The following is a 23,854-nucleotide window of genomic DNA, read 5'->3' as shown; positions in this document are numbered from 1 at the left end:
CTGGCTGAATATAAATTTCCATAGGAAATTTGTAATTCAGCCTGGCTGAATATAAATTTCCATAGGAAATTTGTAATTCAGCCTGGCTGAATATAAATTTCCATAGGAAATTTGCAATTCAGCCTGGCTGAATATAAATTTCCATAGGAAATTTGCAATTCAGCCTGGCTGAATATAAATTTCCATAGGAAATTTGCAATTCAGCCCGGGCTGAATAAAGATTTCCATAGGAAATTTGCAATTCAGCCCCGGCTGAATATAAATTTCCATAGGAAATTTGCAATTCAGCCTTGCTGAATAGAAATTTCCATAGGAAATTTGCAATTCAGCCTTGCTGAATAGAAATTTCCATAGGAAATTTGCAATTCAGCCTGGCTGAATACAACATTTCCATAGGAAATTTGCAATTCAGCCTGGCTGAATACAAAATTTCCATAGGAAATTTGCAATTCAGCCTGGCTGAATACAAAATTTCCATAGGAAATTTGCAATTCAGCCTGGCTGAATACAAAATTTCCATAGGAAATTTGCAATTCAGCCTGGCTGAATACAAAATTTCCATAGGAAATTTGCAATTCAGCCTGGCTGAATATAAATTTCCATAAGAAATTTGCAATTCAGCCTGGCTGAATATAAATTTCCATAGGAAATTTGCAATTCAGCCCGGGCTGAATATAAATTTCCATAGCAAATTTGCAATTCAGCCCGGGCTGAATATAAATTTCCATAGCAAATTTGCAATTCAAATTTCCATAGCAAATTTGCAATTCAGCCCGGGCTGAATATAAATTTCCATAGCAAATTTGCAATTCAGCCCGGGCTGAATATAAATTTCCATAGGAAATTTGCAATTCATCCCGGGCTGAATATAAATTTCCAAAGGAAGTTTGCAATTCAGCCCGGGCTGAATATAAATTTCCATAGGAAATTTGCAATTCAGCCCGGGCTGAATATAAATTTCCATAGGAAATTTGCAATTCAGCCCGGGCTGAATATAAATTTCCATAGGAAATTTGCAATTCAGCCCGGGCTGAATATAAATTTCCATAGGAAATTTGCAATTCAGCCCGGGCTGAATATAAATTTCCATAGGAAATTTGCAATTCAGCCCGGGCTGAATATAAATTTCCATAGGAAATTTGCAATTCAGCCCGGGCTGAATATAAATTTCCATAGGAAATTTGCAATTCAGCCCGGGCTGAATATAAATTTCCATAGGAAATTTGCAATTCAGCCCGGGCTGAATATAAATTTCCATAGGAAATTTGCAATTCAGCCCGGGCTGAATATAAATTTCCATAGGAAATTTGCAATTCAGCCCGGGCTGAATATAAATTTCCATAGGAAATTTGCAATTCAGCCCGGGCTGAATATAAATTTCCATAGGAAATTTGCAATTCAGCCCGGGCTGAATATAAATTTCCATAGGAAATTTGCAATTCAGCCCGGGCTGAATATAAATTTCCATAGGAAATTTGCAATTCAGCCCGGGCTGAATATAAATTTCCATAGGAAATTTGCAATTCAGCCCGGGCTGAATATAAATTTCCATAGGAAATTTGCAATTCAGCCCGGGCTGAATATAAATTTCCATAGGAAATTTGCAATTCAGCCCGGGCTGAATATAAATTTCCATAGGAAATTTGCAATTCAGCCTGGCTGAATAGAAATTTCCATAGGAAATTTGCAATTCAGCCTGGCTGAATAGAAATTTCCAAAGGAAATAAATTTAATTTGAATAAATTTAAATGTAAACAAAAAATGTTTAATAAATGTGCAATGAATGCACAATTTTGTTGCAGTAAACAGCAACAATAAGAATGACTAAAATTAAACAAAATTTTTACACCAACATTGATGCCCACACATACACGTGCTGCCTGCTCGGTATTACAGGGTCATATGTATTATCAGGGTTTTTTGTTCTAAAAATTGCATTCTCAGCACTCGGTATAGCAACAAAAAAATTACACAAATGATTCTCGGTATTTGTTTGCTTATCATTTTCAATGGCGTTGAGCTCGCAAATGCTTGCATTTATTGTTTTGCAATAAGGAAGTAAAATTTATTAAATTATTAAATCAAATAAATATTGGGTTTTTTTCTGAATGAAATGTAATGTAAATAGCATCAGGTATGTGTCATTTCTCTCGTTTGTAGGTAATTAAGTTGTTAACAAATACAATGTCTTTTTGCGCACAATTAGCGGGAAATTTTTTTAAATTCCTATTATTGTGATTCATTGAAATTTCCACGTGTATTTTCCCTTTTTCATTAATGGGATTTGTAATCGATTGGGGGAAACCTTTTATAATTGGTTTCATTGAAATAGGTAAGGTATTTGTAACCTACCTATTGGGAATATATGCAAATTTGAAGCACCCTTTCTTTCAGAAAGGTTTTATTGAAGCACGCTTACAGAACTTCTCTTGGCACCTACGAAAATGGCAGCAACTGATGAAGTTGAAAACTATAATTTTATAGTAGTAAATGGGGCACATCTACCCCGGTACTTTCATAAGTAGGTATATAAGAACCAAACTTCCTATTTGAATAGTAAAACACTATTCCTGCACAGTTAATCAAATTTTTGCCACTTGTCGTACTGTAACATTGAAGATGCCACATAGTTCTATCATTAAACAGCTGATGCCGCTGAAAATCGATAAGTTGAGAGTCTGACACAAATGTTTTCTCTCCCTCCATAATAGTATGCTTATATATAACCGGATTTAATAAACCCACTGGGTTCCAAATGTCAATTCCATAGCGCAAACGTCAAATAAATCATCATAAAGAAGGTTAATCAGGGAAAAAGTTCTAATTGAAAGGCCTTTTGAGAGTACTTTCGGTTAAGCCGCCTGATTCTTTTTTGCTTGTTAAGTTAAATTTTAGGATGACCTCTTAAATAAATTGTAATTTATTTTAAATACCTATAAACATGTGTTATTTTTAGTTTTTGTGTTGTTTTTGTTTGAACATTGTTGTTGTGATTATTTAATTACCATGTTTTTGACCTTGACACACAAAAATTGCCACGACAAAAGTGTTAACTATTGCAAAAAATGGAACTGGAATTGCAAACCAAGCACAAAAATAGCAATTATAATTAGAAACAAATGTAGAATTACACACATATGCTCTTATAAAGTAATTATGTATGTAAAAACATTTTGCACTTGAATGCAAATTAGTACATGTATTCTAATATGGAAATATTTTTGTTGTTTTCCTAACCACGTATCCTTGTCTTACAGCCAGTTTCTGTATGTCGAAAGAAGAATGTGTGCGAATGAAACACGCCCGAACTTTAGTTTTCGAAATAGTTTTACCTTTGCTTTTGCTTCAAAACAAAAAACAAATTTGAAAAACACACAAGAGTTTGGACGTGTTTCTTTCGCACACATTCTTCTTTCGACATACAGAAACTGGCTATTAGATTTTTTAGATTAATTTTATGACACAGTGCCTCTCACTGAGGAAAATAACCTCTGTCCTTGTTTACATAAATGTAAGAAATAATGTATTTTCCTTATTACTTCTATCAATCATTTACTTAATTTCCATTTTTTTAATCGGTTTCTACTTTTGCAACACTGTTACTTTGACACATTTTCTCTGTGTGCAGTCTTATTAGTCCCCCCTCGCTCTCCCAAATAAACACTGAACATCTTGTTCCTAGATAACATGACATTGGTTTTATTACTGTTGACTTAGAAACTCAATTTGGCCATCTCCTTTCCAAAAATGGTTATTTTCCTAAATTGCCGCACATTTAGTAGACAAATTTCCTCTTCTTTGCAACAAAATGTCTTTCTTTTCATGTTTTTCTGGCTCAAAACACTATTTTTGCCATTTGCCATACGTTTTATTTTAAGATGCAGCATCCACATTGTCAATCACATCTTGTTCCTAGATAACATGAACATGGTTTTATTACTGTTGACTTAGAAACTCAATTTGGCCATCTCCTCCCAAAAATGGTTATTTTTCTAAATTGCCGCAGATTTAATAGACAAATTTCCTCTTTTTTGCAACAAAATTTCCTTCTTTTCATGTTCTTTTGGCTCATTAACACTATTTTTGCCATTTGCCATACGTTTTATTTTAAGATGCAGCATCTACATTGTCAATCATATGTTTGTTTTATATTATAAAGCGGCCTGAGCACATATTAAGTTGCCCTATCAAAAATATAACGCATTTTGGTTACAACAATTAGAATTACTGTTAAAATCATAGATCTGTCAATGGAATATGCTCATATTATTAATACACACAGACTAATACGTCAGCCTACCTTTAATAGGGTTAAGACTTTTTTACAATCTCGTATCCCTGTATGATATTTTGATGAGTTTTTACCTAACAGTACGTTTATATTTACGAAATCGAAACACTATTATTTTGACACATTTTCTCTGTGTGCAATTTTATTAGTGCCCCATCTCTCTCTTTCCCTAATAAACATTGGACATCTTGTTCCTAAATAACATGAACTTGGTTTTATTGCTGTTGACTTAGAAACTCAATTTGGTTATCTCCTTCCCAAAAATGGTTATTTTCCTAAATTGCCGCAGATTTAATAGACAAATTTCCTCTTTTTTTCAAAAAAATTTCCTTCTTTTCATGTTCTTGGATATTAGGTTGGATATTAGCTAACATTGGTAACCAATCTGTCGGTGTGGCCTTTAATGTTCCTGTTATGATTCTCAATTCAATTTCGTACTTTCACACCTTTAGGTTGTTTAGGGGCACCTCTCGGATCGGGCTGAAATTTTTACAGTAGATAGCCCTTGGCATCCTCAATACAACGATATATAATTTTCCGGGGGGAAGTCTATACTTCCCGAGAAATGGGAAAGTAAAAAGTCAAGACCCATATCTCGGGAAGTATAGACTTCCCCCCGGAAAATTATATACTCATACTCAATTTTCGATTTTTCCAATTTTCGGACTTTTCCAGAGAGATTTTCCAAAATTTTCTTCCGTAAAGACCTTCTCCTCGAAAATACGAATAACTGACAAAAAATTTTACAGAAATCGGCCTAGCCGTTCTCATTTTATGAATTACTATACATTTTTTACACCATTTTTATATATATAGATTTGTTGGGTTTTATTCGACATTTCTTGTAAACACTGTGTATTTTTTCTTCTTAAACCAGGAGGTTCTCTTCGGTTGATATTGAATAAAACTTGATGCTTTGGCTTCCGATTCGCTGTAGTTCATTTAGCGTTACCCGAGTTTTACGTCAATTTTTCCAACCATTTTTTGCGGCCTTTAAACGACCAGTGGCTTTATGTGGGTTAAAGGGTAGAGAATTCTAGTTTGAGATTCATAAATACATATTCTGTACTTAAAAAACACCAAACAACCGCAGAATGGGGCAATTCTTTTGCACAAGTTTATTATATGACGTAAAGTTGATTATTTATGACTAATAGACCACAATTCACAGCCTGTCTATTGGGCGCGGAACAACAATTGCAACAACACCAACAAACAACAATTATTTTTATAGCAAAGAAAAGGTGGGTGTGTGTTTTGTTCAACTTTGCTGCTAAATGGGTTATTTTAATGAACAGAGTTGCTATCACGAATCAAAAACAAATTCTTTGTCGTGATTTGTTTTCTTTTTTGTTGGTTTTTTTCATAAAAAAGGAGAAAGTTCAATGGCTTTTTAAATCTCTTTGTTTTTAATTTATATTGCAAGAACTTTATATTTACAAAGAGAATTATTTTTTTTTTCACATTGACATTTTGTTTGGTTGACTTTTAAGGTGGACTGGCCACACTTTGAGTTTTCTAAGGAAAATTGTATTGCCTAATGTTAATAAGAAGAATAATGCCATGTTCACATTAGAGCTTTTTGCCGGCTTAACATCCTTTATGAGGGAATATTTGACAATTTAAAGCCATTGACTAAATCCAGTTATATGTAAATGTACTATAAAACACATTTTATATTTAACATGTTTTATAAAACATGCATCATTTAAGTTATCACATCCATACAATATCTGTCAAATAAATGATGTAAACTCCCAAAACACCTGTTTTGAGTGCAAGTGTAAAATGTAAAAAAGTGGATTAAAGTTGTCAGACTTGCGATTTTTACCACTTAGAAACCGTACTACGGCCCGTACTACGTTTCGTTGCCCTCCAAACGCTAGCAACATTTAATTTTTATGAGACATCTAATAATGTTGCAGAAGATCTGCTACTAGCCATTTTCGTCCAAAATTCGAGAATAAATTACCATAGTTAATCATATCTATGACATTTTTCTTAAGTATATCGAATGTTCTTCCGACTTTATATTCATGCAAAAAATTTAATCACATTATCGTTATTTTTACATTTTTCTACAGAGCAGGCATTTCAAAAGAAGAAAAGTTAATGGTATTTTGCCTAAAAAACTCTTAAATACCTCAAATATATAGTGATTCTAAGTATACGAATTCGAATTTTGCCATCCAGGCAGGCGCCATATATACCTAAATGACGGAATAAATTAAAAATTTGTTATTTTTATTTTTTATTTTTTAATCTTTCTTCGTTATAGTAACTCCCGTCAGTTGTTTCTCATTTGCATATAAAATAAGGAAACCCTCAGCAAAATGCCAGACACTTGTTCTGTACCTTCCAGTCATGAAAAACTTTCTTAGAAGTGGTGTCTATCAATGTTCTACATGTTGTCCACTCAAAATGCCACTTTAATTGGCGTCACTAAATCCCAATTAAAACTATATTTTATATTTTGTATGTCTTTAAAATATGGAACGTTCTTGAATCCATTTATTTAAATATCTGTTGATTATAAGTGGAAGAGTGCCTGATTTGCCATGTGGCCTTGTAGATTTATCGATTAAAACCTATATATGTACTTATTTTTGACATGTCATTTTAATATGTGGCCAGGCCGCTTAATAATTTAAAACAAACATATGATTGACAATATGGTGCATCTCAGAATAAAACGGATGGCAAATGACAAAGAATTGTGCTTTGAAGCCATTGGAGCATGAAATGAAGTAAATTTGTTGATTAACTGTGCAGAAATTTATGATAACTGACACACACTGTACACTTCGGAACACATTATGCTATAACAGACAACATTGGGCTGTAATAGTCACTTTAACCCACTTAGCACCGAGATTTTTTTGCGAGAAAACTTAAAATTTTTATGAAATTGATATTTTTGAGACTTTTTAAGCATTTAAAAAAAATCTCGTATAGTTTTCCTGCAATCAGGTCTTCTATTTAAAGTCCCAAACACTTTGAAGGGTAATATAGGAGTATTCTTTCATGCCAATCCCTTGGTTTTTTATTGAGAAAAATACTCTTACTATACTCCTAACAAATCCCTGACTTTATATGAATGTAACATTTATGATTAAATTTTTATCGCATATTTAAAATTTTCATCAAAAGTCGAATATTACAAAAAAAGTCGATTTTTTTGAATTGCTTGCGTTTTAGGCCAATTGCGTGGAGATACATAGGCCAAATAAAGCTTTATGAGCATGGGATGACAGATAACAGACAATACTATAAGAAAATGCAAAAAACCCTACAAAAATGTGCGAAAATATCCAAGTTACGCTAAATTTTGCAACCATTTTTGGTGGCGTTTAAACGACCAGTGGCTTTAAGTGGGTTCAAAAGAAATAACAAAGAGTCAGACAGAGAAGTATTTTTTATATTGCTCTGTTCTAGAATCTGCAAGTACTATATTGGAATTATTTGACAAATTTTAAATATTTACACTAGGCAATTTTCCTTGCGGCAATTGTCTGTTTGTCGTTGAGAGAAGATGTAGAGATGCAAAGGGTTACCATATCCCTTACCTATCTCTCCGTCAAACTGACAATTGCCGCAAGGAAAATTGCCTAATATAAATATGGACTTCATAAAGGGAAAACATTATCAAAATTTCGAAAATAATTTGAAACTAAAATATAAAGAGCGTAAATATGTTTAATTACATATACTTATTTTAAAACAAATGTGTGGACATGACGCTTAACCACTACTTTATAAAACAGCTGATGGCAATGTCCACCGAAAGCTCATTACATGAGAAATTGTTGAGCTTATAGTACGGTTACATTACAGTTTTTTTCAGGTTAACCCACTTCGAGGATTTATTTGACGTTTGCGCTATGGAATTGACATTTGAAACCCAAACCCACTGGGTTAATCCGGTTAAGTGTAAGCGGGGTATTAGGCCATGTTTATATTATAGCCTTTTGCATGGTTAACCTTCTTAATGAGGATTTATTTGACGTATACGCAAAGGAATTGACATTTGAAACCCAGTGGGTTTGTTAAATCCGGTTATATATAAACGTACTATTATGGAGGGAGAGAAAACAGTTATGTGTCCGACTCTCAGCTTATCGATTTTCAGCGGCATCAGCTGTTTAATAATAGAGTTTGTGGCATCTTTAATGTTACAGTACGACAAGTGGCAAAAATTTGATTAACTGTGCAGGAATAGTGTTTTTATACTCTCAGTCTTTAGGCTAAAGAGGGTATTTACACTTTGATACGACCAAAAATGTGCCTCATCGAAATAATGGTTTTAGACCCCAAGTATGTTTGTACGATATCCGTTTCAGATAATTTTGAGTAGATCTAGCAATGTCCGTCCGTCTGTCTGGCAGGCTGGTGCGAACGATAACTCTCGAACGGATTAATCGATTCGGTTCAAATTTTGGGTATCGAAATATTTTGTCCAGATTCGATTTAAGTTCGAAGATGGGCCATATAGGTCCACTCCTTCAGGTACCTCCCCCACAAATGTTCAAAAATTGTAGCAAAACTTGTGCGCACGATAACTCTTGTAGGGAATAACCGATTTGGTCCATACTTTGCACATCGTGTAACTTCTACCAAACTTAGATGAGGTTTCAATATGGACTCAATCGGTCCACTCCTTCGGGTACCTCCCACACAAAATTTCGGAAAAGTTCAGTTTACGGCCTGGTCTCGAATCGCTTTGATTTTTGTTTACGCAAGTTGTATTCGCTGTCCTCTATACGACGCTGTAAGTTTCATTAGGGGCAAGTCCATACTTCCTGAGAAAATAGCCTGAAAGTTACAAAAAACCCTATGACACCGTGTGTAGTGGTTGGAGCGCAAGATAACTCTCGAACGGATCTGCCGATTCGGTCCAAAATTTGGCTTTCGTAATATTTTGTCCAAGGGGCCACCGTGGTGCAATGGTTAGCACGTCCGCCTTGCACTCAGAAGGCCTGCGGTTCGAATCCCAGGCCAAGCAACATCAAATTTTCAACGGTGGCAAAATTCCCGCTCAGTAATGCTGGCGACATTTCCTGAGTATTTAAGCCATGAAAAACTTCTCTATAAGTGGTGTCGTAAGACACGCCGTTCGGACTCGGCAATAAAAAGTAGGTCCCATATCATTGAGCCAATATGAATCGGCGTGCACTCATTGATATGAGAGAAGTCTCCCTTGTCCCATCTGGGATGTTTGTGGAACAATTATAATATTTTGTCCAAACTTAGTTCAAGTTCAAAGATGGATTTTATCGGTCCACTCCTTCCGGTACCTCCCCCACAAAAGTTCGAAAATGTTCGGAAAATTTGTGCGGACGATAACTCTTGAAGGGAGTAACCGATTTGGTCCATACTTTGCACATTATGAAATTTCTACCAGACTTAGATGAGGTTCCAATATGGACTCAATCGGTAAACTCCTTCGAGTACCTCCCACACAAAATTTCGGAAAAGTTCAGTTTAGGACCTGCTCTCGAATCGCCTTGGTTTTTTTTGTAACATCTTGTATTCACTGTCCCCTATACGAAGGTACAAGTTTCCTCAGGGGCAAGTCCATACTTCTTGCAAAAATAGCCTGAAAGTTGAAAAACAAACCCGATGACACCATGTTTATGGGTGGAAGCGCAAGATAATTCTCGAACGGAAATGCCGATTCCTGCCAAAATTTGGCCTTCGTAATATTGTTTCCAAACTTACTTTAAGTTCGTAGATAAGCCATATCGGTCCACTCCTTCAGGTACCTACCCCACAAAAGTTCAAAAATATTCGGAAAAATTGTGCGCACAATAACTCTTGATGGAAGTGACCGATTTGGTCCATACTTTACACATTCTCATAATATCTACCAGATATAGATCAGGTTCGAATATGGACTATATTTGTCCACTCCATCCCGTACCTCCCACACAAAATTTTGGATAAGTTCACTTTAAGACCTGCTATTGAATCAGTTTGATTTTTGTTGAAGCAACTTGCATTCGATGCCTCAATTACGATGGTAAAAGTTGTTTCAGGGGCAAGTCCATACTTCTTGAGAAAACATCCCCAAGGGTGTAAAAACCACCTATGGCAACCCCATGGTCTATGCCGGTCCATTCCTTTAAGTACCTTTTTCGCAAATTTTTTGAACTTTAATCCTAATCAACATTTTTGTCGGTTCATACGACCAAAATTTTGAAACCCCCTAAATACATAAGTTTTTTTGTGAAACAAATGTTTTAATTTGCACAGGCTGAGGGTATATCTCTGTCGGCAAAGCCGACTGATACTTTTTACTTGTTACTATTCAAATAGGAAGTTTGGTTCTTATATACCTACTTATGAATGTACCGGGGTGGATGTGCCCCATTTACTACCATAAAATTATAGTTGTCAACTTCATCAGTTGGTCTGAAATTTCTGGACATCTTGTTCTTAAATAACATGAACTTGGTTTTATTGCTGTTGAGTTTGAGACTCTATTTGGATGGCTCTTTCCCAGAAATGGTTAATTTCCTAATTTTTGCCGCACAGTTAATAGAATAAATATCCTCTTTGCGACAAAATTTCCTTCATTTCATGCTCCAATGGCTCAAAAGTAAAATTTTTGCCAATTTTCCAAGCGTTTTAGTTTAAGATGCAGCATCTACATTATCAATCATATGTTTTGTTTTAAATAATTAAGTGGCCTAGGCACATACTAAACTGTCCAGTCAAAGATATTGTGGATTTTTGGTAGCAAAAATTAGAATTACAGGATATTCATAAAAAAATAATTGTGGAATAACTCGCAAGACTAATATGACAACCTACGATCATTTTCCCATTATTACTTTCACAACGAATAATTATTTGTCTGTTCCAGAACTACCAGAATCTACTAATTTCTACTATTTTTTCCTATAACATAAAGGAAAAAATGTTATCGTAGTAGAAAATAGTAGTTTCTTGCAGGTTCTGGAACAGAGCATATTTCTCTGTTAAAAGTTTAACTATGAGTTCCCACACAAAATATGCTCTTTATAACGAATGTTCGACTTTATATCCACATTAGAGGGAAAATGAAAAAGGGGATGGATATGAAATCTATATACATATTTTAAATTAGAATCAGTGAAACAAAACTATAAATAATTCTCATGAACATCTTCGAAAAGTCAAGGGTAGACTTATTTTATATCAAAGAGTATTGCCCTGCGATATTTTTTATCGCAATGATATGGCACTTCATGTGATCGAAGCACTTCAGGGTTCGTAGCACTGACATCCATTGGCTCTGAGGGGACATTCTAACCAAGCACCAAGGTGGCTTCCTTGAACGGCCTCAAATCAGCGCCAGTCATTCCAATGCGCCACTGTAAATGTCATTTGGAAATATGAAAATCTAATTATTAAAGCCCCTTTGGTAAAAAAGTAATTTAAAATTTGACGTCATTTTTAAAGTGACCTACTTTCTGTCGAAATTGCTAAACACCACACCTTTATTGTATATTACAAAACACTTCCATGTTTTTTAAATCGATTATTGTTGTTGTTTCTTTTTTTAGACATTATTTTGCCAGGCAATTATTTATAGAAAATGTAACTAAATTCTGACATTAATCTGAGCAGCAGCAACAACAACAACAACAACAACAAATATTCATGTTTTGTTTGCAAAAAAATAAAAATTCTATATTTTTGTTTTTCCTTTTTTTTGCAAACGTAATTTATCCAACGTCATTGTGCAATATATTCATGGTCACGTAAATTTTTTATACATATTTGTATGTAATATTGTGTGCTTTTTGTGTTATTCATATAGTATAAATACATTCTGATGATTATTACAGCACGGTTTGTGTGAGTGGCAACAACAACAAAAAGCAACAATTCAATTGTTGCTAGCCTAGCCAAGAACGCAAAAATGCAAAACACAAAAAGTATATAGTATTATTAACCAGAAAATGAATACTAATTTTTGCAAAACAAAAACAACAACAGCAACAAAAATAAAATGGAAATGAGAATGGAAATGCATACTTCATTATCATCAACACCATAATCATCGCCATCATCATTATAAACAATAGATGTTTATTTTTGATTACTGATAGACAAGGTCAAGTCTACGTTTAATTAATATGCATTGGTTTTGTTTTCATTGTTGTATTATTAATTTTTTTTTTAGTTTTGCATTGATATTGAATTGCAAATCAGTAGAAAATATGAAAATAATAAAAATCTAATTAATTTATATGGAATGTAAATTATGATTTTTTTTTTAAGAAAATCGTACAGAATTTATAATTTTAAAGTTTATGTAGAAAAAAATCTTTTTCCCACGAACAAGTCAGAGGGCACACGCAGAAACTAATCCCATATTAAAAAGAGAGGAGGAGAATCCTGCTGACATGCTAACTAGTTACACCCTCCTTATGATCAGTAATGTACTATATTATATATACATTTTCGATAGTATCGAGGTAGATGATGCCATTTACTACCTTAAAATTATAGTTTACAGTACATACAGTTAAAATTTTCTATTTTCGCAACGAAATTTCCTCCATTTCATTCTACAATTGTTCCAAAGCACAATTTCTGCCACTTGCCATACGTTTTATTATAAGATTTTATGCAAAGATGGTATACTCAGCGATCCCACTGAGTTGTCTTTCCATTTGCTTTTCTCCCTCACGCAAACTGTACGTAAACAAAAACAAACGATAAACATAATTTGGCTGTTGCTTTTTTTCACTCATACATTAGCTTCGTTCCAGTACTTTTTTAATGGTAAAATGTTCAAAAGAGAAAACTGTCAAAAATGTGTTCAACGCACACATTTTTCCAAAATGTACGGGAACGGAAAAATGGCAGAAACGTCAAAAAATCTGAAACAAATGTCAAAGTCGGCATGTCAGCCAATCGGAAGGCGGCAAACATGTTGCACATTTTTGCTCGCTCAAATTCGTCGTGTAAAAAGTTTCTAAAGAGAAAGCTATTCAGCGCCATTTTCGTTCAAAGAGAAGTGAACATTTTGCAACTTTTTTGGTGTACGGGAACGCATTTCGAGTAAAAATGTGTTAAATTAAACTTTTTAGTTCTGGAACGAAGCTAATCACACATGTTTTCGTTGATTGTATTTTGTTGGTCTCCACTGGTTTAAATTATTAAGTGGCCTGACTACATATTAAATTGGCCTGTCGTAAATGTAGATACTAAAAGACGTTATTTACGCAACTCTTTTTCTTTCTCAAATATTTTTTTCCATTATTTGCCGCATCGTTAATCAACAAATTTCCCCTTCTGCAAAGAAATTTGCTTTATTTTAGGCTCAAAAACAATATTTATGTCATTTGCCATGCGTTTTATTTTAAGTTGCACCATCATATGTTTGTTTTTAATTATTAAGCGGCTAGCATGGTGGAATAAGAAGGTGTTACCATGGCACAATAATACAGGTACAACGGGACCAACAGCTGATTATCACACTAGTTGTCAGAATACATAATTGTGAATAAAATCGCATACAAAAGGTAAACAAGCAATTCACAGCAATGCGTTATTGTGAACAATTTTGACGTTTGGTATGATTTGATGTAACACTTTCTTATTCCACCATGGGTGTTACATCAAATCCCTGGCACAATAATAAGGTACAGCGCCAACAACAGCTGATTTTCAGACTAGTTGTCAAAATGTATTATTGTGAATAAAATCTCATACAAAATGTAAACAAGCAATTCACAGCATGGTACAATTACTTAGGTAGAAACATCGGCGAATTGCTACAACAAAGCAACATTTTTGTAATGTAAACTGTCAAAATTTTCGCCAAATGGTTTCTTGTTGTCTCTTTTTATCGCTTGTGTTTGTACAGTGAAGTGAACACATGCTATCTCTGACTTACCGAATCATATGGCTTTTTGTTTTGATTTTTCATGTTATTGTGAATAAATTGTATGAAAACGTAAACAAACATTTTGACATATTGAAGAATTTTTGGCCAAAACAGAGTTGTATTTGTGCTACTTACGTGACCTGTTAAATAGATCTTGCGTTTTAGATTCGATCAGCTGGGCTGAGGCATCTACCTATGTAATTGCACCATGATTCACAGTAATGCATTATTGTGATCAAATTTGACGTTTGGTATGATTTGATGTAACACCTTATTCCACCATGATCAAATCATACCAAACGTCAAATTTGATCACAATAATGCATTACTGTGCATTGCTTCTTTACATTTTGTATGAGTTTTAATTTAAAATAATACATTTTGACAACTAGTCTGAAAATCAGCTGTTTTTGGCGCTGTACCTTATTATTGTGCCATGGCGGCTAGGCTAATAAAACGATAAAGCGGAAAGGTCACATGACAAATCAGTCTCTAAACATGGATATTTATACAAAGTGAGGGACGAACAAGATTTTAAGGACATGCTAAGTAAAAAAGAGGAATTGTTGTTGAAATACAAAAAGAATAATTAAACTGAAATTGGATCCCGTAGTGGACAATTAATGTCGAAATTTTAAAAATTTAAACGGAACTCATAGTAGAGAATAAAGGTTCTAAGCCATATCGGATGCTTTTCTGAAACAAAGAGTGCTTCTATAGACCCTTTCTGATAGAACTTTCTGAAAGAAAGGATGCTTCTATAGAACTTTTATGAAAGAATTAGATCTTCTATAGACCTTTTATGAAAAAAGGGTGCTTCTATAGACCTCTTATTAAAGAAGGGGTGCTTTTATAGACCTCTTATTAAAGAAGGGGCGCTTTTATAGACCATTTCGTAAAGAATGGGTGCTTCTAGAGACCCTTTCTTAAAGAAAGGGTGCTTCTATAGACCTTTTCTGAAAGAAAGGGTGCTTCTATAGACCTTTTCTGAAAGAAAGGCTGCTTCTATAGACCTTTTCTGAAAGAAAGGCTGCTTCTACAGACTTTTCTGAAACAAAGGGTAATTCTACAGACTTTTCTGAAATAAAGGGTCCTTCTACAGATTTTTCTGAAAGAATGGTTGCTTCTACAGACTTTTCTGATAGAAAGGACGCTTCTATAGACCTTTTCTTGAAGAAAGGACGCTTCTATAGAACTTTTATGAAAGAATTAGATCTTCTATAGACCTTTTATGAAAAAAAGGGTGCTTCTATAGACCTCTTATTAAAGAAAGGGTGCTTCTATAGATCTCTTATTAAAGAAAGGGTGCTTCTATAGACCTCTTATTAAAGAAGGGTGCTTTTATAGACCTCTTATTAAAGAAGGGGTGCTTTTATAGACCCTTTCTTAAAGAATGGGTGCTTCTAGAGACCCTTTCTTAAAGAAAGAGTGCTTCTATTGACCCTTTCTTAAAGAAAGGGTGCTTCTACAGACTTTTCTGAAAGAAAGGGTGCTTCTACAGACTTGTCTGATAGAAAGGACGCTTCTACAGACTTGTCTGATAGAAAGGACGCTTCTATAGACCTTTTCTGAAAGAAAGGCTGTTTCTACAGACTTGTCTGAAAGAAAGGGCACTTCTACAGACTTTTCTGAAAGAAAGGGTGCTTCTACAGACTTTTCTGATAGAAAGGACGCTTCTATAGACCCTTTCTTAAAGAACTTTTATGAAAGAATTAGATCTTCTATAGACCTTTTATGAAAAAAAGGGTGCTTCTATAGACCTCTTATTAAAGAAAGGGCGCTTTTATAGAGAAGGGGTGCTTTTATAGACCCTTTCTTAAAGAATGGGTGCTTCTAGAGCTACCATGACCAAAAAGAGAGCGGAGAAAATGTGAATGTTTTCAGAATATTGGCAACTTATAAGAGTGTGTTAGTAAGTTTGTATTCACGCAAGGTGTAAAACAATAATAAATCAAAACATTTGCTCTCTTTTGTACGCTCTTTCTGTGCATTCGGGACGTGTGCGTGTAAATTGCCGAAAATCATCGGCACAGCCGTGCCAAATGTGAACATGCTTGTTCTAGAGACCCTTTCTTAAAGAAAGAGTGCTTCCATTGACCCTTTCTTAAAGAAAGGGTGCTTCTATAGACCTTTTCTGAAAGAAAGGCTGCTTCTACAGACTTTTCTGAAAGAAAGGGTGCTTCTACAGACTTTTCTGAAAGAATGGGTGCTTCTACAGACTTTTCTGATAGAAAGGACGCTTCTATAGACCCTTTCTTAAAGAACTTTTATGAAAGAATTAGATCTTCTATAGACCTCTTATTAAAGAAAGGGTGCTTCTATAGACCTCTTATTAAAGAAGGGGTGATTTTATAGAGAAGGGGTGCTTTTATAGAGAAGGGGTGCTTTTATAGACCCTTTCTTAAAGAATGGGTGCTTCTATTGACCCTTTCTTAAAGAAAGGGTGCTTCTATAGACCTTTTCTGAAAGAAAGGGTGCTTCTATAGACCTTTTCTGAAAGAAAGGCTGCTTCTACAGACTTTTCTGAAAGAAAGGGTGCTTCTACAGACTTTTCTGAAAGAAAGGGTGCTTCTACAGACTTGTCTGATAGAAAGGACGCTTCTATAGACCTTTTCTGAAAGAAAGGCTGCTTCTACAGACTTTTCTGAAAGAAAGGGTGCTTCTACAGACTTTTCTGAAAGAAAGGGTGCTTCTACAGACTTGTCTGATAGAAAGGACGCTTCTATAGACCTTTTCTGAAAGAAAGGCTGTTTCTACAGACTTGTCTGAAAGAAAGGGTGCTTCTACAGACTTTTCTGAAAGAAAGGGTGCTACTACAGACTTTTCTGAAAGAAAGGGTGCTTCTACAGACTTTTCTGAAAGAATGGGTGCTTCTACATACTTTTCTGATAGAAAGGACGCTTCTATAGACCCTTTCTTAAAGGACGCTTCTATAGACTTTCTGAAAGAAAGGATGCTTCTATAGAACTTTTATGAAAGAATTAGATCTTGTATAGACCTTTTATGAAAAAAAGGGTGCTTCTATAGACCTCTTATTAAAGAAAGGGTGCTTCTATAGACCCTTTCTTAAAGAAAGGGTGCTTCTATAGACCCTTTCTTAAAGAAATGGGGGCTTCTTTAGACCCTTTCTAAAACAAGCCATTCTGAAAGAAAGGCTACTTCTGTAGTCCCATTCTGAAGGAAAGGGTACTTCTTAGACCCTTTCAGAAAGGTTACGTATCAATTCTGGAGCGATTTAAGGAAAACAGCGATATTTTTTAGTAATGCTAATTTTTTATTTAGATTCTACAAAAAGAAGATTCGTCGAAGTTTGACGACACACACAAGTGGAAGTTGTATGAGGTTGCCAAGGAAAAACTTCTCATTGAACTTTTTTCTTTGCTTACCTTTATACTTCGAGCTGACGATTGATGTTTGGGTATAAAAAGTTTTTTGTTGAAGAAGTTATTGAAAAATAACTTCGGTGGAGAATATCCACAAACAAGAAACAAGGGAACTGATGAGATCCAGTGGCGTGGATCGAAACTATAGTATTCCCTGCCTTACCCCTTGGCGAACAATGCCAAATCTTTTCCACTAATAAAATAGTTGTTTTAAAATATTAAAACAACAACAATGGGATTAAGCCAGACTATTTTGAAAAAACAAAATTGCAAACGCTATCCCAATAAAAAACGCCACAATGCTTCAAGATTCTAATTTATTTTGACCAGTTGCCATAGGTTTTCATTAAAGGTACACTGTTTATTGCAATGATTCTTGACGAAGGTGGTGATTATGTCGCATGGCCACATTTCAAATTGACTTTTCATAAACACAATGCTATGCTTCCAATTCTAAAGTGGCCTAGTCACATGCCAATTTTGGTGGGATGTAAGGGAAATAATGCGGTATTTTTATATCAATGCTTGTTTTGGTTAATTCGTCCAGAGTTAAAGCAATGCCAGCTCTTTTTTATGTTTGCTAAAAAAAATATTGTGATTTACAATACAAATAAACTCAAATCACAATAATGTAAAATCTATTATGTTTCTTGTCAAAAGTATTCTGAATGACCGACCTTCTTTCTGTAGGCATTGAGTTAAAGCCTACAAAAGCCGGAAAACTTATGCACTTTTCACACGGTCTGCTTTTTACATATTCATGCATAGCAACTGTCACTTTTTTCGCCCATATGTAATTCCTTCTGCAAGGCATAATTTTATTTTTCATTCGTTTTCTGTTGTTTTCTTTATTTATATCGCGTACAAACAAAACAGCTGTTTACCTTTGGTTGTACAGACGAGAATAGAGCGCGTTATATTCGAAAAAAATACATATGTATACACATATCACTTTGATGCATTGAAATTTCTGTATGGTTCACACCATGTGTACAAAATTCAGATTTGTAAAAAGTGACAGTTGTTATGGCACAAATATGTAAAAAACATACCGTGTAGAACACCCTTTAGTCTTTTGCAATTTGTCATAGGTTTTAATTAAAGGTACACCGTTTAAGTGACCTGGCTACTTGTCATAAACACGATCATATGCTTCGAATTCAAAAGTGACCTGGTAACATGTCAATTTGAAAGGGGTATTTAATTTAATTTTTTATTTCGTAATGATAAGCCTGAGGGCTTTTAAACTAATGTTTATTTTAATTGATTTAGTTAGAGGAAATCCTCTAGAATAAAGTTCGTAGAGAAACTTGTATATTTTATATATATTTACATATGTTTTAGAGTCTGCTGCTCAAATGTCAAACAACATGATATTTATATTATAATTATAATAAATGATGTTATATAATGTCACAAATTACTAAATAAACATTCAACAAATGGAAACATTATTCACATTGGAAAAATGTTATTGCAAAGTATGACGCAATTTTTAAAAATTTTATAATATTAATGCAGAAATTATTTAGATTTGATATTTACTTTATAAAAATAAAAGGCTGGTTAATATAACTTAAAAATAGTTTTAACTTTTCAATAAAATTATTTTCAAATGTATACTTTATAAGTTAAACTTAAAGAAATATCACAAAAAAGTGATACATATATTTATGGATGTAAAAACTCTAGATCCTGTATTTAATGGAAGAAGAAAGTCATGGCATACATTATTTTTGGTGTTTGCATGATTTTGTTTTACAAAGAAAGAAAAACTTCATTCCATTATATTTCAGTTTCAGTTTTACATCATCCAAAATTATTTATGTTGCTCTTATGTTTAATTTATTTTAATGATTTATTTGTTTTAACATACATATTTATATATATTTTTTGACAATTCTTATTCTTATTTTTTGACATTTTTCTCCCATTCTCTATTCTCTTGTTTCAGACTCTTTTTGTGCTCTTACATAAAACAACATAACAAAAAATATAAATAAATAGAAAACGGGATAAAGCCAAAATAAAAAAATTCTGGAACAAAAACAAATACACAAATAAACACTTATTCAAAATCATCATTACGAGAACATTTTTTACACTAAATTAAAAATGATGAATTCGTGCGAAAATGTATCGCTTTCTTAATGCCCAGCAGCAACATAAAAAACGAACAAAAATACGAAATTATCATCAATTGTTATTATATTTCGTGTTGTCGTTTGCAAATATAACGCCGTTAATCAATACGCCGTCGTCGTCGTCGCCGTCGTTGTCACCACAATTGCCGCTTTCGACCTCATTGTGACCGTTATGACAACTATTGTTTTATTTACGTAAAATATATGAAAATTTATATAAAAATTTGCAATTATAACCTCTTTGCATAACATAGATGTTGAAAGAACAATTCTCATAACGCTTGTTAAATTAAAAAACGGAAACGGAAAACATTACAAAAAAATACAACTTTAAAATCTAAACACAACTCCACTTCTTCCTGCCATTATTACGTGAAACTGATAAAAAAAAAAACATATTATTTTTTGTTAATTATTTTGAGATCCCGCTACTCCTCATTCATCCTATATATATAACCAAGCAAATAACAAAAACTCTCATATATATTTTGTGTTATATATTTTGTTAAAATTTATTTTGCTAAACATTTGTCGTCGCAATAAAAACATAATAGCATATTTTGTTTAAAACTCATCATAAATCATATTAGTAATACAATAATAATAATAAAATTAAACAACAACAACAAAACGTAACAAAAACTGCCTTTAACAACAACAACAATTCCCAAATAATAACAAAAAACAAAGCAAAAATATCGAATCGCAAAGAATAAAAACCACAAGATCTTCAAAACTACTACCCACCGATAATCTGGCGTCGTCATACTCGTTTAACTTAAGTGGAACGCTTTATTCTTAACAAAAATATCATCGTTAACATCAACATCAGCTGATTCAAGAACAAAAAGAAGAAGAAGAACAAGTAACTTACACACAGCCAAAGCACCAAAGCATATTTTTTCAGAAATAAACACACAAGCCGCTGGGAAAAAGGATAACGTTTTTATCACAAAAAAAAACAACGAAATTAACGCAAATAAAAACCAGCCACCAGTTCTTTCGTTTCCCCAACACTCTCCATCTCGTTTTTTATATCATCACTACTGTTGTGGAATTATTAATTGATTCGATTCAAAATTTCATTTAATTGACAACCATCATTCAACGACATTTCGCAAAAAGATATGGCAGCACCTCAAGTCAAAGACTTGGTGTTGCGTTCGCCAGCTGGTTCATCTGAGGTCATAACATTCACTTGGCCCCTACAAGTTGGTACCGGTTCCGATCGTCATGACAATGGCATCGATATTATTGATACAATTAAATTTGTTTGCGATGAACTGCCCAGCATCTCGTCGGCATTCGAGGAGATTAATCTTAATCATATAGACACTGCCTGTTATAAGACTATGACAAATCTTGTCGATCGCTTTAATAAAGCTGTTGACAGTATTGTTGCTTTGGTAAGTACCACCTAATATTATTTATTTATTTTTTTTCTATATCTGTTTGTTTACTTAAAAAGGATTGTCCAGTACAGAGGTTAACAAATTGGGGTTCAATTTAAGTAAGTTTCCACATTTTAACATCTACAGCATATTTTGCCATTTGCCACAGGTTTTTGTTGAAGGGGCACGCACCACTTATTATACAGATTATTGATTAGAGCTGGCAAACCATCGATATTCCCAACTTTCCCAATTTAAAATATCGATTGCTATCGATATTATCGTTAAGTTGTCAACACCATTACTTTGGAGATGAAAATGGCGGAAATGACAATGCATTTCTGGACATTTTGAACAAGTAGTTCACAGAAATGTACAGGAGAATAAACAATTGCTTTTATTTTATAAAAATAATAAAAAATACATTTTATTTTTCCGAAAAATGTGTACGTGTGACTACGGACTTACTTTCTCACACACACACAAAACCGAAAAACAACCAAATTTCTATTTATATCAATGAATTTTAGGTTGGGGGTTTTTGTTCCGATCATATCGAAACTATCGATATTTAATTTTTACAAAATAATCGATTTTATCGATAGTGCCATCGATTTTTTGCCAGCTCTATTATTGATGTGTTTTAAGATTATTAAATGGCCTGGTCAAATTGACTTCACGATCATAAGATTCAATTACTAAAGTGGCCTGGTTGCAGGTCATTCTTAGAGGGATTTATATTAAGGTTGAGTTTGGTTGATTTAGTCAGACTTACTTCATTTATCAGTTATTCAATTATTTATTTATCAATTAATACCTACCAAACCATTAATACCCTTAATACAATTTTTGACATTTGTCATAGGTTTTAGTTAAAGATGATTGAGAATGATGATAAAGAATGATTTTTGACAGACACAAGTTAGTCTTTGAAGTTGTTATGTGATCGGCTCACTTTTCATATTGGCTTGCCACAAACTTGATCATGTGCTTCAATTTATAAAGTGGCCTGGTTACATGTCAATTTGGAGGGCTTAAAAATAATATGTATAAATGTTTGTTTTGGTTGATTCAAATTTCTCCAAAGGTAGAAAAACATTTTTTTTGTCATTTGCGATAGAATTTCTTTGAATGTAGACGATTTATTGTAATGATTTTTGACGAACATATGTTTTAGTGGTATTAAATGGCCTAGTAACATATCAAATTGACTTGTCAGATATATGATCATAAATTTGCGATTCTCTAACTCATTTTTTGAGTTACCGACAAAAATCGTTAACATTAAAACTCAAAATTATGAATGAAAAGTTCAAATAAAAGTTGAAAACACCCTTCTATCGGTAGAACTTTACGACTACTTTTTATTCGTCGCTAACTTACCGAAAAATATCGTTAATTACCGAAATTATAAGCATTTTAATTTTACCGATTTTTGTCGGTAACTCTAAAAATGTGTTAGGGAATCGCACTACTGGTTACCTTCACAAAGATATTCATCTATCTTTTTTTGGTAATTTGCCATTTATTACAACGCGTCTTGATTAACTCATGTTTACATTTATTAAGTGGTTTAGCCACATTTCAGGTTATCTTTTTGTATACGATTCAATTTCTTAAGTGACCAATAGTTCCATTCTTTAAATCATTTTTTGAGTTACCAACAAAAATTTGGAAAATTAAAATGCTTATAATTTTGGTAATTAACAATATTTTTCGATAAGTTAGCGACCAAAATAAATGATTTAGTCGTAAAGTTCTACCGATAGCAAGAGTGCTGTCAACTTTTATTTGAACTTTTTATTCATAATTTTGCGTTTTTATTATTTTACCGATTTTTGTCGGTAACTCAAAAAATGAGTTAGAGAAGCGAACTACTGGTTACAGGTTAAGTTTTGAAAGATTTTATAAGGCAGTATTTTTATATTAATGCATGTTCTGATAGATGAACCAGAATTAATACAAAAGTCGACAAAACTGTATTTAGGAGATTTGCCATAAGTTTTCGTTAAAGGTACACCATTTATAGGAATAATTATTGAGGAACATTTATTTTCACTGGCACCCCAATAAATTGTTTCTAGCAATTATATCATTTATTTGACAGATATTCAAAGAATTGACAACTTAAATGACGCGTTTTATTAAAATTCGGTTAATGTAAATGCGGCTAAAGTTTGTGTTTAGTCACCCGTTCACCCATATACTTGGCATGTCAAATACACGATCATATGGTAAAAATTTGTAAAGCGACCTGGCCACATTTTGAATTATAACGCAAAAAATTGGAATAACGTGTTTTTTTAATATATTGAGGTGGAACCGCATGTTTACATTAGTGTAAATTATCATGATAATCCTTCTATTTTGACTTACTTTAGAAACCCACTTAGCGCCTTGAAATTTTTTGCGTGAAAACTTAAAATTTTATATGAATACGATATTTTTGAGGCTTTTTAAGGATTTTTTAACAAATAAATTTTTTCTCTAAAACTTATAGTTTTCCTGTAATCCGGCCTTCTTTTAAAAATGCCGAAAACTTGGAAGAGTAATATCTGTGTATTCGTACATGACAATCGCTTGGTTTTTGATGAAGGAAATACTCTTACTATATTCCTAACAAATCACTGACCTTATATGAATGTAAAATTTATGATCAAACGCATATTTAAATTATTCATCACAATTCGAAAATTACAAAAAAGTAGATTTTTCAGAATTTCTTGCGTTTTAGACCAATTGCGTGAAAATACATGAACCAA

At 33.3% G+C, this 23,854-nt stretch overlaps 1 protein-coding gene across 10 annotated transcripts in view; it reads left to right on the top strand.

Annotated features, from left to right (window-relative positions):
- Positions 1-23,854, top strand: part of gpp (DOT1 like histone lysine methyltransferase grappa) — a 215,274-nt gene that overhangs the window by 137,021 nt on the left and 54,399 nt on the right. For all 10 annotated transcript variants that reach the window (XM_073977260.1, XM_073977223.1, XM_073977231.1 and 7 more), the window contains one exon: positions 19,512-21,107. In XM_073977260.1, coding sequence (XP_073833361.1) covers positions 20,829-21,107 — 279 coding nt within the window. In that variant the 5' untranslated portion in view covers positions 19,512-20,828. The remainder of the gene's footprint in view (positions 1-19,511; positions 21,108-23,854) is intronic.

The sequence above is a fragment of the Musca autumnalis genome, unplaced genomic scaffold, assembly GCF_047663935.1.
Source record: "Musca autumnalis isolate F117 unplaced genomic scaffold, ASM4766393v1 scaffold_1, whole genome shotgun sequence".
Taxonomy (NCBI): domain Eukaryota; kingdom Metazoa; phylum Arthropoda; class Insecta; order Diptera; family Muscidae; genus Musca; species Musca autumnalis.
The sequence above is the reverse complement of the archived record's forward strand: the minus strand, read 5'-3'. Positions and strand labels throughout refer to the sequence as shown.